At 42.2% G+C, this 18,450-nt stretch overlaps 1 protein-coding gene across 2 annotated transcripts in view; it reads right to left on the bottom strand.

Moving 5' to 3' along the window:
• Positions 1-17,835: 17,835 nt before the first annotated feature.
• Positions 17,836-18,450, bottom strand: part of CDKL4 (cyclin dependent kinase like 4) — a 45,762-nt gene continuing 45,147 nt past the window's right edge. Inside the window, exon 10 of one of the 2 annotated variants that reach the window (XM_077764236.1) lies at positions 17,836-17,953. In XM_077764236.1, coding sequence (XP_077620362.1) covers positions 17,936-17,953 — 18 coding nt within the window. In that variant the 3' untranslated portion in view covers positions 17,836-17,935. The remainder of the gene's footprint in view (positions 17,954-18,450) is intronic. The other variant, XM_077764235.1, reaches the window with a different exon arrangement.

The raw sequence follows: 18,450 nt of genomic DNA, 5'->3' as shown, positions 1-18,450 counted from the left end.
AATACACAATATTCAAAAGAAAATACACAAGGGGCAAAAACACATATGAAAAGCTTATGTTCAGGGGGACAAAACATAAAAGACACTTAAAAACAAAAACCAAACTGAGGGCTGATGGGGGGTTGGGGGAGAGGGGAAAGTGGGTGATGGGCATGGAGGAGGGCACTTGTTGGGATGAGCACTGGGGACTATATGGAAGCCAATTTGACAATAAACTATATTTGAAAAATAGGAAACCAATAAGGCTCTTCACTTTGTTCCTTCAGATTCAGGACCCTTGATTTGTGTTTTCATACAAAGCTCCCCCCTCTCACCACCCCCCCGCCCCAAAATGGGTCTGAGGCAGGGTGAACTGCTAACTCCTGCATCAACGCGGGAGCTCTTGCTTGCAGAGGAGAGGTTGCCAAAGGACCAGGGGATTGTAGATTTTTGTTGGTTTGTTTAGATACTTGCATTATGTTATCTCGTAGAAAGATAAACAAACTAAGTTTATTACTATCATAAGCAGTTTTTTTATCTGCATAATATTGTATACTTTACAGAGGGCTTTAAAATTGTTTCATTTGACTCAACAGTTTTGCAAGCTAAGGAGGAAGGGTCTCGTCGGTTTGTAGATGAGGAAACTAATTTTTTTTTTTATTATTTTGAGAGAGAGAGAGACAGCGTGAGTGGGGGAGGGGCAGAGAGAGGGTTGGTGGGGGGAGACAGAGAATCCCAAGCAGGCCCTGCACTGGCAGCACCGACCTACAAAACCATGAGATTATGACCTGAGCCGAAACCAAGAGTCAGATGCTCAAAGACTGAGCCAGCCAGGCGCGCCCCATAAGACTTTTTTTTTTTTTTTAAGTAATCTTTATATGCAGTGTGGGGTTTGAACTCATGACCTTGAGATCCAGAGTTGCATGCTCTACCGACTAAGCCAGCCAGGCACCCCTAAAAAATGAGAGACTTCTAATGTCAAAGTTACTAAGTGACGGGTAGAACTAAGATGTGAACCCAGGCTCCTAATTCCAACTCCTTGTTCCCTCCACTTTACCACACTGCCTCTCTTTCCCCCCCCATGAGCAGAGGGGGGGAAAGAACACTCATCATATCAATTAAGATGATCAGTCCCCAGCAACTTTATTGCCTGAAATTCATTCCCTTTCAAGTGTCCCTCTCGCAGAGTCCAAAGGCTGCTGCCTCAGGCGAGTCCCTGTGTGTTTCTCTGGGAATCTTCAGCTTGGATCAAACCCTCGGGCAGCCCAGCCACCCTTGTTTGTGCCACCTCTGCCCTCTGCTTCCCACCCCCCTGGCGTCCCCTGGTCTCTGCTGTGACCACGGTGGCGGAGAAAGGCTGGCTGTCCACCAAGAACAAATCACCCCCTTTTCCACCAGAGAGAGACGGAGCCAGGACCGGCCTACCAAGCCTCCCTTCCTCCCAGGTGCTCACTGAGCTCTAACCCAGGGAGTCAGGTGCGAAAGTGCCTTTGCTTTTAGGTAAAAGGAAATTCCTGGTCCTCCACTTTCCCTCTTCTCCCTTCCTTTTGGCTTGAACGGTGAGGACTCAGCTGACTTTGGCAGCTGCGTGTCGCGGGCGGCAGAAGCACCCCCCACGGGTCCCTGAGTGTCTGTGTGGAGCAGAGGCGTCCACGGCTGGGCGAGCTCCACCTTGGACTGTTACGTGACAGGGGAGTCGGCTTCTGCGACGTTTCTATCACCGAATTGGGAACTCTTCCTATTTACACGTGTTCAGTGTTTGACTCCACTATAATCCCTTGAGCTATTATCCCTTGACTCTTCTTTCCTTGGCTGCTCCGTCCCATCTGCACGAAAGTTCCTCCCTGTGCAGCAGCTCCGGGCTATAATTTTTAGTGAGACAGAACGGACAGCCTGGGTACAAAGGAAAGAAACCACTCCGAGGCAGCAGCTTGGCAGATAAAACTTCAGGGTCCACACCGGCGCCACTCTCTTGCTTTATTGGTGGCCCTCGTCACCCCACCTTCGGCTCCGGACCGCGGCGAAAGCACTTCAGGCCTTTCGCTGTTGGAAGGACGGTCAGCAGCGGGAAGGCCAAGTTCCTGCCCGTGGGAAATCCTCGTTCCACCCGCAAAGGGCAAAATCACTCGAGAGTAAAAGACTTTTTGTTTTTTTTCTTGACACGCAACACTTGGGAGACAAGGAATTGTGATCACACTATTCTACTTAGATGTTCAGTGAGAGGCATCATAGAGTCACCGCAGAGGTGACCCACTTTTAGCTTCTGCTGTACCTGCTGCAGGCACGGTAGATGAACGTGGGCACACACTTCCCCTTCGCCTTCCCCTTTCTCCTTTCATTAATTTTGGTTTTTTTTTTTAACGTATTGCAGGTGGCCGGCAGAGCCAGGGCTGAGGACGCAGCTGAAGAGGATGTGAAGGGCTCTGATCTCATTCAAAGTCAAATCCACGTTCTCACGGTGGTCCACAAAGGCCTCTCAGGACTGCCTGTGGTTTTTGAGCTTTTAAAATCAGTCTACTGAGGGGCGCCTGGGTGGCTCAGTCGGTTAAGCATCCGACCTCAGCTCAGGTCATGATCTCATGGTTCGTGGGTTCGAGCCCCGCGTTGGACTCTGCTGACAGCTCAGAGCCTGGAGCCTGCTTTAGATTCTCTCGCTCTCGCTCTCTCAGAAAAATAAAAAACATTTAAAAAAGAAAGAAAACTTCTAAAAAAAAAACCCAAATCAGTCTACGGAGTCTAAAACAAGTCTACTTACAGAGTACTGCGAATGGTACCAACCCTGGCAACAGAGGGTACAGCCGGCAGGGAGAACAAGGAGAGGTGATCATGTAGTGATGTCTCCCACCTTACGAATGGAGTATCACTGATTGACTTTAAAAGGTGTAAGTATGCCAAAGGTCTAAGGGGTTCCAACTGAGGAGATGAATAATGCTGTCCCTCTTCAGGGGTAGAAGGAAGGTGGAAATGAGGAGTAAAAGTGATCAAAATCTGCGGTGGGCAATCAAAAAACAAAGTAATAAAGGAGCGCCTGGGTGGCTCAGCCGGTTTAGGTGTCCGGCTTCTGCTCAGGTCATGATCTCAGAGCCCTGCGTCTGACAGCTCAGAGCCTGGAGCCTGCTTCAGATTGTGTCTCCCTCTCTCTGTCCCTCCCCTGCTCATGCTCTTTCTCTCTCTCACTCTTTAAAATAAACATTAAAAAATTTTAAAAAGCCCAAAGTAATAAATACCTAGTTTAATTTCAGTACTTTAATATCCCAATAATGCCAGAGGGTATCAACTTTTATTCTGACTTTATAAGCACACTTAACAAAGGCACACATATATTAACTGTTGCCTAAAGCGTTGTGGTATCTTTCTCCAAAGATGGCCCCCATGTAGCATGCCTCTGGGTACTCAGTGCCCTGCCATGCTGAATCTGGGCTGGCCTGGGACTCCCATTAACCAGTGGAGCGTGGCAGGGGTGACACCCTGTCCCTTCTGGGCAGGTCAAGGCTGTAAGAAGGGCTTTGCAGCTTCTGCTTTTGCCTGTTTTGGATCCCCGAACAAACATCTAAAACGTCTTGCTACCCTGTGTGCTAGCGCTGTGTGGCGAGATCACCAGAGAGAGAAACGCCTTGAGATTACAGGTGGTGGGGGTTGGGGGGGGGCAGAGGCCCAGCTGCCCAGCGCCCCCACTCTGCTGGCCTTCTAGCAGATGCATGAGGGAAGCCATGTTGGCCGGTTCAGCCCCGTCGCTATCTGACAGCAGCAGCGTGAGATACCCCGGAGGAGGCCCGCAGAAGTAATCGTCCGAGGCGGCGCCGAGGCCCTGCTGCCCCACAGAAGTGTGACAGATAATAAAATGGCTGTTGTTTTCAGCCTCAAAGTTTTGGGGTGGTTTGTTATGCGGCAAAAGATAACTGAAACAGGCACGTTTAATCTTTTTCTGTCAGGTCACCCACTTCCTGCTCAAGTTCCAAAATATGAATCCCAAGATTCCAAGAACTGAGGAGGATGGGGGGAAGGGAGGAGAGAGAGGGGGATGGAGAGGAGGGAGAAGACAGGAGGTGGGGTAAGGTGGGGGCAAAATGACCTCTGCTGTGACGGGAGGGTGGGCAGAGGAAGGGCTTTGATACCCATGAAAGTCAAAATTCAAATTCGGGGGTTTTGGGAGCCACTAAAAATACCCCACCTCTGTCTTCTCCTTTTCTTCCAGGCCTTAGTAAAGACTGCTGCCCACAAATTACTTTGTATGAATAGAATTTTTGTAAAAATTCTGAAGCTGAATTCATGGCTGGACACTTCGTAGGGGAAAATTCAGAATTCTGAGGAAAAGGCTTTATTCAGGCCTGTAGGTGGACTTGGACTTGATCCAGCGATTTGCCTTGGGCGTCACATTGTGAGCAGATGTGACCTGCACCACTCCTGAACAGAAAATTCTAGAGGCACTGCAGGTTTCCACCAGGCCTTTCGTTCCTCAGCCCTCTGCCACGAGAAGGGCATACCCCACACAGGACCTGCTCCTCAGCCCGGGTCCCTGAATGGCAGACTCACGAACCTGAGACACACGAACCTGTTCTCCAACCACAGCCTGCAGCCAAACCCCGCTGGCTGCCCGCTAACGTGAGCAGGGAATAAATACCTGTTGTCAGCCACTAAGATTCTGAGGTTTTACAGCCCAGTCTAGTGACAGCAAACTAAAATGAAGCCCAAACTCCAAAAGTTTCCAGAGGGAAAAAAAGAAATCTGGCAGCTTACAAAGGATGTAACTCAGATGATGTGAGGCTTAAGATCAGCAATGCCAATCAGCAATCTTAAGATCATTACCTTTAGGAGGTAATGGAGCCCTGTCTTCAAAGTTGTGAGAGAAAAGTATTCTGAGCTTAAACTCTATAGCTGATAAAATGATGAGGATATACTCATACATGCAAGAACTTGGAAAGCATACCATCCATGAGCTCCTCCTAAATATCCTATATATAGAAATACAACTATACACATACACACATGTGCACACACATATATACATATATATATGGCATTATGTTTTATCTTACCAAAGTGGAAAGAAAAACAACCCTTTCTTGTTACTGAGGGCATAGGGAGAAAACGTGATGGTATAGAGAAATATGTAAATTAGTTTCTGGAGAATTCAGCAAAACTTTTCAAAATCCTAAAAATATTCCCACCTTTCGAATCAGCAGTTTCACTTGCAGAAATCTTTTTGAAGAAAATCAGCATCAATATAGGCAAAGATTTAGCTACTAAGATGTGGCTTGAAGCCTTATATATGATTGTGATAATTGGAAACAGCTTAATGTCTATACTAGGCAGGCATTAACTATGATGCTATAATTTTTAAATGCTATCCCTTTGAAGCAAATACTTGTGTCTTACAAAATTTTAAAATGATATAAAAGAAACCTTATTTTTACTCTTAGGCTCCAGCCACTGAGTTTCCTCCTTGAAAGCAAATATTCTAGTTTCCCTTTCAACCTTTCCAGCGACATTCTCCCCTGTATATGTATATATGTATATCCCAGATTATATAATCTATTAAATTATATATGGATACATGTATTTTTTAATGGTAGTATACTATCCACACTGCTCTGCTCTTGGCTTCTTACCCTTAATTCTCCTTAGAGATTATGCAATATAAGCACATGGATAGTGACCTCATTCTTTTAAATAACTGTAGAGCATTCCTTTGAGATGTGTCCCTTAATTTACCTAAGTCATTTTGAGAAGATCACATTTGTAAAGGATTTATAGAACATTTAATAACATGCACAGATGTGCTGACAGTGTGGAGCCTGCTTGGGATTTTCTCTCTCCCCCTCTGTCTCTGTCCCTCCCCTGCGCCTGCTCTCTCTCTCTCTCTCTCTCTCAAAATAGATACATAAACTTGAAAAAATAACATGCATAGATGTTTATGATTTATTAAGTGAAAAAGAAGTGAAGCTGCAGATTACAGAGTGGTTGAGAGCTATAGAATCTGCAAGTCTACAGATAGTCTATTCCAAATACTTAGGACACATAGACATATATTCACATGAAAGCTTGGCATTTGCCATTACAAATTCCTGGACTGACTCAACCACTGCGCCCTTTGTCCTAGTGAGCTGGCCTTTGTAACCAGGGAAACAGCCCTGGTTCATAATCTAAAGAAATATTGCAGAGATAGTCAAGCTAAAGATAAGGAACAGGGTTATATTATTCTCTGGGTACTTAGTGATCTCTCTCTCTCTCTCCCCCCCCTTTTACTCACCCCCTCTTTCTCTCTCTCTCTTTTGTTGTTGTTTTATAACTTTGACAATCAGTAGTTAGTTCTCATCCGCATTGTCTATAGGTTTCTGAAAACGGTGACAGGTACATCTTTATCCTTATTGTTTCCCTGACAACCACAACCACCCAGGGATACGTATGGCACATTCTCATTCCTTTGACCCAGATACTTTGCTGAGCCTGGTGTCAATGCACATACCTGGCATTCCCATCTCTTTCAAGGCAAATTCCCAGATCTCTCTGAGTGCCTGCAGGCTCTGCTTCCTGAAGCCCACTCCATGAAGTACATGTGAAGGTTGAGGCTGTGTTCTCTGGTCACTACTCTACTGATGGCAGAATGGACCTTCTCTCCACCTTTCTTTCGGGAGTCATTCTGCAGGGCCCGGGTTGGAAAGACTCAGTGATCTTAACACACTTTTCCATGGCCGCTTGTGATGCCAGGAGCCCCATAGTAAAAGCATCCAGCCCCAGACGTCCTGGCTGCTTAAAGTCACTCCAGAGTAGACTTCACCGCCACCTCCTTTGCTCGCTAGTAAACGAGTAAGAATTATTTCAGAGGAATGGACTGATCAATGAATGGCCTTTCGGTCCTGCAGAAACTATAAAATCAATGTCAACAGAAAAACTAGCTGGGGTCCTGGGATCAGGCCTTCAAGATCCATCTACCTTGCTCCATCTGAGTGTTCCCTTTTGGACTCGGGCTGGATGCTGGACCCTCACTGGGAAGCAAAGACAAAAAGGGAGGAGACTAGTTCAGACCCTGAGGGTATGGATGCCTGTCACAGCTGGAACGTTATCTCTGCCTTCACAAGTGAAACAGGCATCCCTATAAAAGCAAAAAAAAACAAACAAAAAAACAAACCAAAACAAACAAAACCCCCCCCAAAACCCTTTTTATTTTGGAATAATTCTAGATTTGCAAAAAGTTGCAGGTACTACTTATAGTTCCTGTATAGGAACTTACCCTGTAAGATGTTAACATCTTACATTACCACGGCACGTTTGTTAAAACCTCAGAAACCAATATAGGCTCATCACTATTAACTAAGCACCAGATTTTATTTGGGTTTCACTAGTTGCTCTACAAATGTCCTTTTGCTGTTTTAGCATCTGGTCTGGGATCCCATGTGGCACCGAGTCATGTCTCCTCTGCTTTGTCACAGTTTACTAGTTTTCATCTTTCACGACCTTGACAGTTTTGAGGGGTATTGGTCAGGTATTTTGTACACTCAACTTTGGTTCGTCTGATGTTTTTTCTCATGATGACGCCGGGGTTATGGGCGTTGTGGGAAGAATACCAGAGATGATCAGCGCCAGCAGGGCTGATCACTGGTGACCCTAACGTGGATCACACAGGTAGTGGGGGGTCTGCAGGTTTCTCTCCTCTCAAGTCTCTGTTTCATCCCTTTTCATACTCTCTTCTCCGGAAGAGTCACTAAAGCCAGCCCACGCTCAAGCGGAGGGAAACTGAGCTCCACCTCTTGGAGGGAATAGTATTTATATATATTATTTGGAATTCATCTGTAAGGAAGATTTGTCCCTTTCTACCTCCCATCCTCCCTCATTTATTTACGTATTTATTTACGTATGTATATACTAGCATCCTTTTGATTAGAAGTGATAAATAGTCTTGTTTAAATTAAGGGTTGGGTCAGTACTTCCGATTTAGCAAAGTTGACTGTTCCCTGTGACAGGGAATACAGACCCCTCCAGGGTCCAGGGGTTCCTAATGGGTTCCTAATGGATATAAGAATAGGGGCTCTAAAATCTCAGATTAAATCCGTTTAATCTCAGCTCTGCCACATATTCGCTATATTGCCAAAGGCAAGTTTCTTAATCTCTCAGAGTTTCTTTTTTAAAAATGGACATATTGGGGTGCCCGGACGGCTCAGTCAGTGAAGCGTCTGACTTTGGCTCAGGGTCATGGTCTTGCAGTTCGTGGGTTCAAGCTCCACATCTGATCCTCTGTCTCCTTCTCTCTTTCTGCCCTGCTCATGTGCTCTTTCTCAAAAATAAATAGACATTAAAAAAATGGACATATTAAATACTAAAGATACTCTTTTTGGGGCACCTGGCTGGCTCAGTTGGAAGAGCATGTGACTCCTGAACTTGGGGCTATAAGTTTGAACCCCACGTTGGGTGTAGAGATTACTTAAACATAAAATCTTAAAAAATATACTATTTTATAGAGGCATAAGGATTTAATGAGATGATTTAAAAACATAGCATAGGGTCTACAAAAAGGTATTGCTTAATAAATATTAGCTGTTATTTATTATGTGATTTAATTTAATTTTTTAAACATGCTTTAACATTTATTTATTATGGAGAAACAGAGACAGCATGAACAGGGGAGGGGAGGGAGACACAAAATTCGAAGCAGGCTCCAGGCTCTGAGCTGTCAGCACAGAGCCTGACGCAGGGCTCAAACCCACAAACTGCGAGATCATGACCTGAGCTGAAGTCGGATGCTTAACCAACTGAGCCACCCAGGCGCCCCTGATTTAATTTTATTAAACTAAGAAGTATATATGTAATATGCATATGAGAACACACGCACGCGCGCACACACACACACACACACACACACACACACACACAGAATCAGCGGTTGATGATATTCTTAGTGATTTTTATTTTCTTCTCTTTGCTTATTTATACCTTTAAAATTTTCTATACTAAACATTTATTATTTTCCTAGTAAGAGAAAAAAATAGTAAAATTTCCAGATTGCTAACACCTGCCATTGCTGAAAGTGTGGAAAACGACAAATTTCTCAAACCACTGGTGGGGAGAGAAGTTTTTAAATATTTTCTGAAGAATGTACTGGCAATAAGCACCAGACATGCTGCAATTTTGCAGACCGTCTAACTCAGTGATTCCACTTTTAGCTATTTATCACATGAAAATATTGTAAAGCATATATACACAAAGATTTATCCTTGCTAATGTTCAGTATTTCAATTATGAAGGCAAAAATTGGTAATAACTGAATCTTATATATGAATTATGGTCTTAGGTAACCAAAAGATCATTTTGTGGAAAAGTATCTTATATAAATTTTTAAATGTGGGCAATACACTTAAGTGACATAGGGCAGTTGCAAAATTATGACCAGTATAATTTTATTTTTGTAAAACACACACAGAGAAAAAAGTTGTTCAAAAAAATCTATCTAAGTGGTGAGTTATTATCTCTGGGTTGTTGGATCACAAGCGACTTCCTATTTTCTTATTTGAGTTTATCTGCATCTTCCAGATTGCCTACAAGGAACCTAAATTATTTTTGGAAATAGAAAAAGCCAATGCTATTTTTAACGTGTTCAATCATTGAGAATTTGGAAAATATAAAATTTTATATAGAAGAAAGTAAAGTTATAATTCTACCACTTAGGACTACCTATTATTAATAATTTTTTGTATTTCTTTAAGTCTTTTATGTAAATTTGTGTATAATCTTTGCCAGTCCCCAGGTCCTACCCAGTTTAGGATCATACCATATGCAATGTTTTGTATTCTGCTTTGAAAAAAAGAACTTAACACTTTATCATGAACATTTCCCTAAGTCTTGAATACTTTTAAAAATAATGTTTAAAAAATATATGCCAGGGGCGCCTGGGTGACTCAGTTGGCTAAGTATCCAACTTCGGCTCAGGTCATGATCGCACGGTTCTCGGGCTTGAGCCCTGTGCTGGGCTCTGTGCTGACAGCTCAGAGCCTGGAGCCTGCTTCGGATTCTGTGTCTCCCCCCCACCCCCCTCTGCCCCTCCCCTGCTCATGCTCTGTCTCTCTCAAAAATAAACATTAAAAAAATAAAAAAATATCTATATATACCAAACAAACTAGTGGGGCAGACCTGCAGGAACTGATTTATAAAGATTCATTATAAAGTGCAAAAAGCAAGTTGCAAAGCCATTTTACAAGATGATCCTATAAAACAGTCACTGAACATAGTTTTGGTTATCTCTTAAGGGGAGGAGTTATGGGGAAACATTTGGCAGTTTTAAATTATTATTATTATTTTAATGTTTATTTATTTTTGAGAGAGAGAGAGAGACAGAGAGGAGCAAGAGAGGGGGAGACACAGAATTGGAAGCAGGCTCCAGGCCTTGAGCTGTCAGCACAGAGCCTGACATGGAGCTTGAACTCATGAGCCACAAAATCATGATATGAGCCGAAGTTAGGCACTCAACTGACTGAGCCACCCAGGTGGCCCTGGAGGTTTAAAATTTTTTTAAATGACATGTATGTTGTTATTATCTCTGTAATAAGAATATCCTGTTGGACATTTAGATCTGTATCCACCTTTTTGTTATATACATAATGATAATTCTAGTATGAAAATCTTTATTTTCAAGCCCTTTTCTGAACTCTTTATACCCTATGATAAATTTGAAGAAGGGGAATTCCCAGATCAACTTGTGTGTACAGATCTTAAAGGATTTTGCTTGAAACATTTGCTTGTACACACATGTATGCTTATATATAAAGACTAACAGATTTAACTTTCTATTTCTTAACAAATATCAGCAAGACCTCTTAGTTTACGGCCTCTGATTTACTCAGAAAATCTGTCATGGGAAAAACTGTATTCTCCTTTGAAATATCTTCCAGAGTCTTATTTGAAAACTCCAACAGAAACTTTGAAACCTAGCTAAGAGTCTACGAAAGAGAAATGCAGGCAATATATCACTCTTCCTGATTCATTAAGCTAATGTGATGCAGGCCAAATCACTAGCACTACTCTAATGTGGAATTCAGAAGAGAGACTGGAGAAAAGAAAAATGAAATTAAAAAAAAGAAATTTAAAAAACGTCACTAATCCATGGTTTTTTCCTCTATCCTATATCAAAAAGTAAACATAGCCTACTCTTTTTAAAAAGTAAGTTTTGTTGAGATATAACTCATATATCATAAAATTTATCCTTTTAAAGCATACAAGTTGATGGCTTTCGTATATATACAGACTCTGCAACTGTCACTATCTTATTTTAGAACATTTGCATCGTTCTTGCCTTTGTAAATGATTTCCCCATTTTATTTTATAATTATTATACATAGAAGCTGCTTCAAATCCATTATCAAATAAGGCAAGCAGAAGACACAAGTAGTTAAGTAAACAAAATCGTTCTGACCGCCCAGTTAATCTGTGTTTAGCATTTCTCTGGGGCCTTGGTTTTCTTTTTCAAAGCCTTGGTTTTCTTATCAATAAAAATCAGATGTTTGGTGTGATCTCACAAAGGACTCTGATTTAAATTCTATCTTTTTTTAGGGGCGCCTGGGTGGCTTAGTCGGTTAAGCGTCCGACTTTCGCTTAGGTCATGATCTCGCGGTTCGTGGGTTCGAGCCCCGCGTCGGGCTCTGTGCTGACTGCCAGCTCAGAGCCTGGAGCCTATTTCAGAGCCTGTGTCTCCCTCTCTCTCTGACCCTCCCCTGCTCACGCTGTCTATCTCTCTCTCTCTCCTAGAAATAAAAAAATAAATAAATAAAATAAATTCTATCTTTTTAGGAAGCATTCCTATGACTGTTCATACTTCATCATAATTTCAGTACCATTACTTTGTGGCCAGCCAGGCCTTGCATATACAAAAGAGGTGTATGCAGACGCCTTTATTTACAAATGTGATGAGATCTACCCCAAAGAGAAGATACCGTGTCATAGTTTGGGGCTAGCCATTTAGCTAAGGGCATATGTTTTTACACAGTTATTTTAGTTAGGATTGGCCTTAGAGAAATTACAAATAAATACCAGGATGTAAGAATATAGCAAATACTGAAAATGCCTGAAGGCAAGGGACCTGGCTTCAGATAGCTAATGCTTACCACCTTTAAGTGCAAAAATAAGTGAAAAGTTTGGCGAAAGTTTTCTGAAAATTTTAACTTTTTGAAATGTTCATTTATTTTGAGAGAGAGAGAGCAGGTAGCAGAGGAGGGGCAGAGAGACAGAGGGAGAGAGAGCATTCCAAGCAGGTTCCAGGCTGTCAGTGCAGAGCCTGATGTAGGGCTTGATCTCACCGTTCCTGAGATCATGACCTGAGCCAAGATCAAGAGTTGATGGTTAACAGACTGAGCCACCCAGACGCCCCAGTTTTCTGAAAATTTTAAAGCCAACTCTGCCAATTCTTCACAATCTCTCTGAACCTGAGATTTCTTACTTGTAAAATGTGGCTAACATTTCCTACTTCTACGGTGTTTGGGAAAGTATATGAGAGAGTATATATAAAGCATATATATATGTTTTCCTGACATCTGAGGAGGGCTTCGTGCAATTTAGTTCCCTTGGACCAGTAAATCTACCAAAGACATAAAGGCCATCAGAAAAGAGGTGATAATACATAATGTAAAACATGATACATGCATAAATTGGTGAAATTAAGGATAAATTGGAAAAGCCACAATTTGTTTCCATAATGCATCAATGACTTGTACTTCAACATGATTGCTGTTTTATATTTAGAATATTGACTTAAAATATTTCTTTCCTTTTTACTACATCAGGCTTGAGATTTCTATCATTATTTAATGCTCTCTCTGGCTTTGATCCTGTCAGATTGCCTAAAATATTCAACTGTATTGGTCATTATTGTTCCCTTAGGAGTCCAGAAATTCTGAAAATTAAGGGGTGCCTGGCTGGCTCAGCCAGTAGAGCATGTGGCTCTTGATCTTGGGGTCACGTTGAGGGGCAGATTATACTTGAAAATCTCTACAAAATAGAGAAATTCTGAATATTAAAAAAATCAAACAAAAACACTTTGTAAATTTGTGCAAGATAGAATCTGATGGTTCACAAGTTGAGATAAAATAAAAATACTGTAAATAATGTTTTAGGATTTTACATGTTGAGAACGCTGGAAAATCTCCTGGCAATATCTCTAGAGAGAGTCTTCTTGGAATCTTGGCCAAGGATTCACTTTAATCCTTAGGAATTGTGCAATTTGGAAACTGAAGTTTCAATTTCACTTGTGCTTAGTAGCTGTTCTTTGAGCCATATATATATTCTTCTTTGTTGATGTTATTGCTCAAAGGGCATGTTGTGGACTTATTGGGCACAAATGATATTCTTCCTCTTCAGAGTGGCATCCAGCTTATCTATTTACGGTATGCCATAATCTGTGGCAACAAGGAGTTTAAAGGGTTTACAAAGGCAAAACAAAGCAACAGCAATAACAAACCAATACCAAAACCAGTAATAACGGAAACCCCCTAACACCTCTTATCTATTTCTGGTTTGCTTAAAAATTGAAAGCTGGGCTCTTGCAAAGCGACTGCAGCCTCATGATTTTGCCCTTGCCACCACGGAGCCAGCGCTCTGCAGCAGACATGCTGCAGAAAAGAGATCTTAGAGTAGATCAGGCAGCTGGAAGGACACAGGACTCGTGCTCGCCCTGGGAGGCAGACAGGGCATGATCTCCAGCTAGGCTCCTTCTCTGTCCTCACCTCTCTATTCTACCTGTGACAGACCCGAGAAAAGGAGGGTGAAAGCGGACACAGGTACAGGACAAGAGACAAATGCCAGTTGTCTATATCACTTCACAGGCTATCTTAGCTGGAGGGATCCTTAAAAACATTGAGCTTGACTGCTCCTAATTACAGACTGAGGGGCCAGAGACCAAAGAGAACATTGGCTCGGCACAGTGCAGTCAGCAGTCCACTTGGCTCTAGAACCCTCCAAGGTATTTCCCCTTCCCCGCACTGTTCCAATGGACTTTGTAAGAAATGATGGCTGGGGATGGCACTAGTAAATTTCTGAAGCTGACAGTTTGCTGTAGGCGTATTTCCACCTCCATTTCTTACCCCTTATGGTGCCCTCCACTCCCAATCCCTAAAGAGTGACCTAGTGACCTCATGTTGCCCTCCAGCCACTTAACAGCCCCAACCACAGAGCCCACACTTCCATTTTGTCAGCATACCGATGACAAATAGCTCCTGGGAAAGCTATTCCTCTAAACAAATTCACAGAAAAATCCTAACTGGTACTTTATCTCCCTAATCTTCTCAGTGGGATTACTCTGGAACCCAGATGGATTTCTAAATGTTAAATATTTAAAGCAGAATGAGGAAGAGATTTTTATCTCTTCACGGCCATTCTGCCTCTGGGCAGAATAGTCTTGGTCTTGCTGTGTATTGAGTCTAAGAGCTCAAGTTGCAGGGAAAGCAAACTGGTGAGAACCGGGGCAAGAGGGAAGAGGTCTTTGTCCTGCGTTGGAAGTACTGTGAGCCGTCTAGGTGTTAGCTTGGAGGAGCTTTTTGGAGTTTGGGGCAACAATAGCCCTGAGTTACATTATGGAATCTGGATTTGGAAATGGAAGAAGGGACTTCCAATGGATCCCTTGAAGCTGACTCATGGCTAAGAACCTGTGATTTAGAGGAAACATTTGATGGAATCAATTCTGGTGAGGGATTTTTTTTTTTTCTTCCAAATGTGATCCCATTAAAGGAAGAACAGAGAATACGGCAACTAAAGAGATGTCAATCTCCAATATACTTTTTTTTCTTTAATTAAGTAAACTCTACACCCAACGTGGGCCTTGAACTCATGACCTCTGGATCAAGAGCCACAGGCTTTACTGACTGAGCTCTCTAAAAGAGGGGCATGTGGGTGGCTCAGTTAGTTAAGCATCTGACTCTTGATTTTGGCTCAGGTCATGATCTTGCAGTTTGTGAGTTCAAGCCTTGTGTCTTAGTGCAGAGCCTGCTTGGTATTCTCTCTCTCTCCCCACCCCCCCACCCCGCCCCTCTCCTGCTTGTGCTTTCTCTCTCTGTCAAAATAAATAAGATAATATAAAATAAAACATATTTTAGAGATTTATTTTAATTCAATCTAAGATTATTTTCAAATTTAATTTATATAAGGTAGTGCTGGGGTTCTTATATTAGGTAAGATCACATACCATATGATTTTCTCAGACCTGAAAATGACAGGGAGTAGAAGGGGAAGATTAGCAAATCGAGGAAGAAGGCAATTGGATAATGGAGCAATTTCTATGCTTTTCTGTCAGAGCAGAAAGTGAGGTGATGGGTATTTGGTGCAGGAAGAAACTCATGACAGAGGATAAGGTTTCCGATCTGAGCAAAGTAAATGTGTGGCTAGAAAGGAGGATAGTTATGAAAGAGGAATGGAGGGTGGGTGGAAAGGCGATCTTGTGGTGGGGACTGTGGCAGGGACAAGGGACAGATGCCAATTCCTCCCCTAGGTGCGCTTCTGATGGTTCCTCTTGTTCTTCCTCTCACTGCAAGTATTTCTCAAAGATGAGGACTGACTTTTCTTCTCACTCACAAAACTTCCTCACTGCCTTGCAAATATAAATTGTTCATAAGGTTTCAGTTGCCAAAACACACACATTAAATTAAGACTTGTGTCTCTAGCATGATCTCTTGCTTTTTTCTCTAGCTGAGTTGCCAGTAGCTAATCACCCTGGGCAAACACAATATTACAATTGTTTTGCATACTCCCCATAGCTAAAGTGCTTTTTCATCAAAATTTAGTTGTGCCTCCTCAGCCAATTCTTCTGTCTCTGAGGATTCCTGCCCCTCAGGAAATCTCTTGGAGTTATGGTCAGACTGTCTCATGATGCGGAGGTTGGTGTCTTCTCCAAGTTTTCTGGTGAGGTCTTAATTTGTGGTTAATCCCATCAGGCTGTTTCTTCTTGGTGGCTACTATTCCCTTGAAAGCTTGTCTTCTTTCATGTCTGCCCAGTACTCCATAGCTTGATAGTGTTTGCTAGGCAATAAGCAAACATTTCAAATAATATCAACAAATTCAACTGATGTAAAAAAGAAAAACTTGACACTTTTGTCTGCTGGAAGATAAATAAGAGCCTTTTCATGTTGAAAATGCAAAAGCTAGCGCACGGAAGGTCTCAGCAGTTGAGGACGTTGAGGTCTCACAGTTTTTTGGGGAGGAAACAAGGCAACCACTGTATTAAAAAAAATTCTAGATTATTGCCAGATGGGAGCATGGTGGCAGATGGGCAAAATAGGTAAACGGGAGTAAGAGGTACACATTTCCAGCTACAAAAGAAATAGGTCATGGAGATGTACATGGGGAAAGTACAACATAGGGAATATGGTCAATAATATTATAATGACTTTGTATGGTGACAGCTGGTAATATACTTTCTGTGATGAGCATTTTGATCTCATATGTCAAGTCACTATGTTGTATGCCAGAGACTAATATAGTATTGTATGTCAACTATACTTCAATTAAAAATAAATAAAGTAGTCAAACTAAAGAAATTCCATGGGTTCTTTCAAAGGACCACATATTAATGTAGAAGTTAATCTATTCCCAAAGTTCTAGAGGGTAATAAAGGTAATAATCAATAGGGGCGCCTGGGTGGCTCAGTCAGTTAAGCGTCCAACATTGGCTCAGGTCATGATCTCACAGTTTGTGGGTTCGAGCACCGCATCAGGCTCTGTGCTGACAGCTTGAAGCCTGGACAGTTTCCTTCAGATTCTGTGTCTCCCTCTCTCTCTGCCTCTCTCCCGCTCATGCTCTATTTCTCTCTCAAAAAATAAATAAACATAAAGCACGAATAATCAATAATTATAAGCTCTTTCAATTACAAAGCACATTGACATCATTGTTTCATGTAATACTTTTAGCAACCTCAGGTGTTAAGATTCTCATTTCAGGTAAGTGTTATTATTCTCACTGTGGAGTTGAAGACACTGATGATCAAAGGCCATGACTGGAAGTGGCAAAACCAAGATATGGCCTCGGGTAGGATGCCTTTCTGGTTCAGGGAGAAAGATGGAATTGTGGAAAGACAATGGTACCAGTCAGTCATCCTGAATACTCAAAGGTGCTAGAGACCTCTTTTATGAGGAGAAGTTCTTTTCATGCAATTAGATAAGGCTTTTCCTCAACAGCCTAGATGATCAGTAGCTGATGTCTGCTGAATGGGAGGTTTGCTGAGGAGCACTGGTTAAAAACACCCACTAGGACCCAAATGGACTGACTCTTATTTAGGGCAAAAGGTAGAAAACGAATAGTCTGGCACCTATCCAGTTATCTAACACAGACGCAAATATTTTTCTTGCAAAAAGAAGCAAGTTTCCTTTCAGGCCACTGGAAAGAGATCAGGTAAATTTCTACCAAGAATGTCTGCATGTGTTTGGTAAAATCCAATGTCTGGATCATTTCTTCATTATGGTCTTTTGGATTTCCTGCATAGGGTGGTCACACGTTTTATGAGAAGACGATGTCCTCTTTGGAAGCAGAGTAGCCTTGACTAAAAGAAATAGGATCCAAAGAGAGAGGCTGGTGGGAAGAATGATTTTCAGATTCCCAAGAGTGTATTGATAGTTCTAGGCTAAATAACTTCAGATCCCATGCCTTACTATAAGGGTGCACATTATTTGAGAACATGCTTCTCAACTTTAATGGTAGGCAGTTTAAAAACATCTCTGTTTCAGTTACCTATTGCTACATAACAAGTCACCCCAGAACATAGTGGCTTAAAACAACTTATTATTTCTCATAATTTTGTGGGTGGACTGGGCTCAGCTGGGCACTTGTCCTGTTCTACTTGACACTTACTTGGCCATATGCAGCTGGTTGGTGGCTGCTCTGAGTTAGAAGCTCTAAGAAGGCTTTACTCACATGACTGGCCCCGTGGTGCTCCTCAGCGACCTCTTTCTCTTTTCACCGCATCTTATCATCGGAAGGTCTGGCCTAAGCTTCTTTACAGCATGGTGGCTGGCTTCCCCAGAGAGACAAAGCAGAAGTTTACAGGCTTTTCAAGACCTGGGCCCCCAAATGGCATGGAGGGACATCTGTTGCATTCTATTTGTCTAAGGAAGTCACTGGTCACAAGGTGGGGTGGGGGAGGGAGCTTCACCTCTTGATGAAAGGAATGGCAAAGTGTCATTGCCAAAGGCCCATGGGATGGGAGAAATCAGTTGCAGTCAGCCTTGGAAAGAACCTACTATTATCTTTCAACACAAGCGCTATTAAAAATCATGGAAGCAGAAAGGTTAGTTCAAAAGAAAATAAAAGAATGGAAGCATTTTTCAAAAATGACCTCATTCATTATTTTACTCATTGTCTTTCTCTCTTTTGATCATTGGTCTAAGTTTGGTCTTGAGCTTTTTCACCTTTTTAAACCTAAAACAGAAACCACCGTGAGGACCTGGAATTGAAGTTGTGAGAAAATTTCATATTTTGTAGCTTAAGTACTGGGAAGGGCCAGAGAAATAT

Source organism: Crocuta crocuta, unplaced genomic scaffold (assembly GCF_008692635.1).
Source record: "Crocuta crocuta isolate KB4526 unplaced genomic scaffold, BGI_CrCroc_1.0 scaffold164, whole genome shotgun sequence".
In the NCBI taxonomy this organism is placed as follows: domain Eukaryota; kingdom Metazoa; phylum Chordata; class Mammalia; order Carnivora; family Hyaenidae; genus Crocuta; species Crocuta crocuta.
The sequence above is the reverse complement of the archived record's forward strand: the minus strand, read 5'-3'. Positions and strand labels throughout refer to the sequence as shown.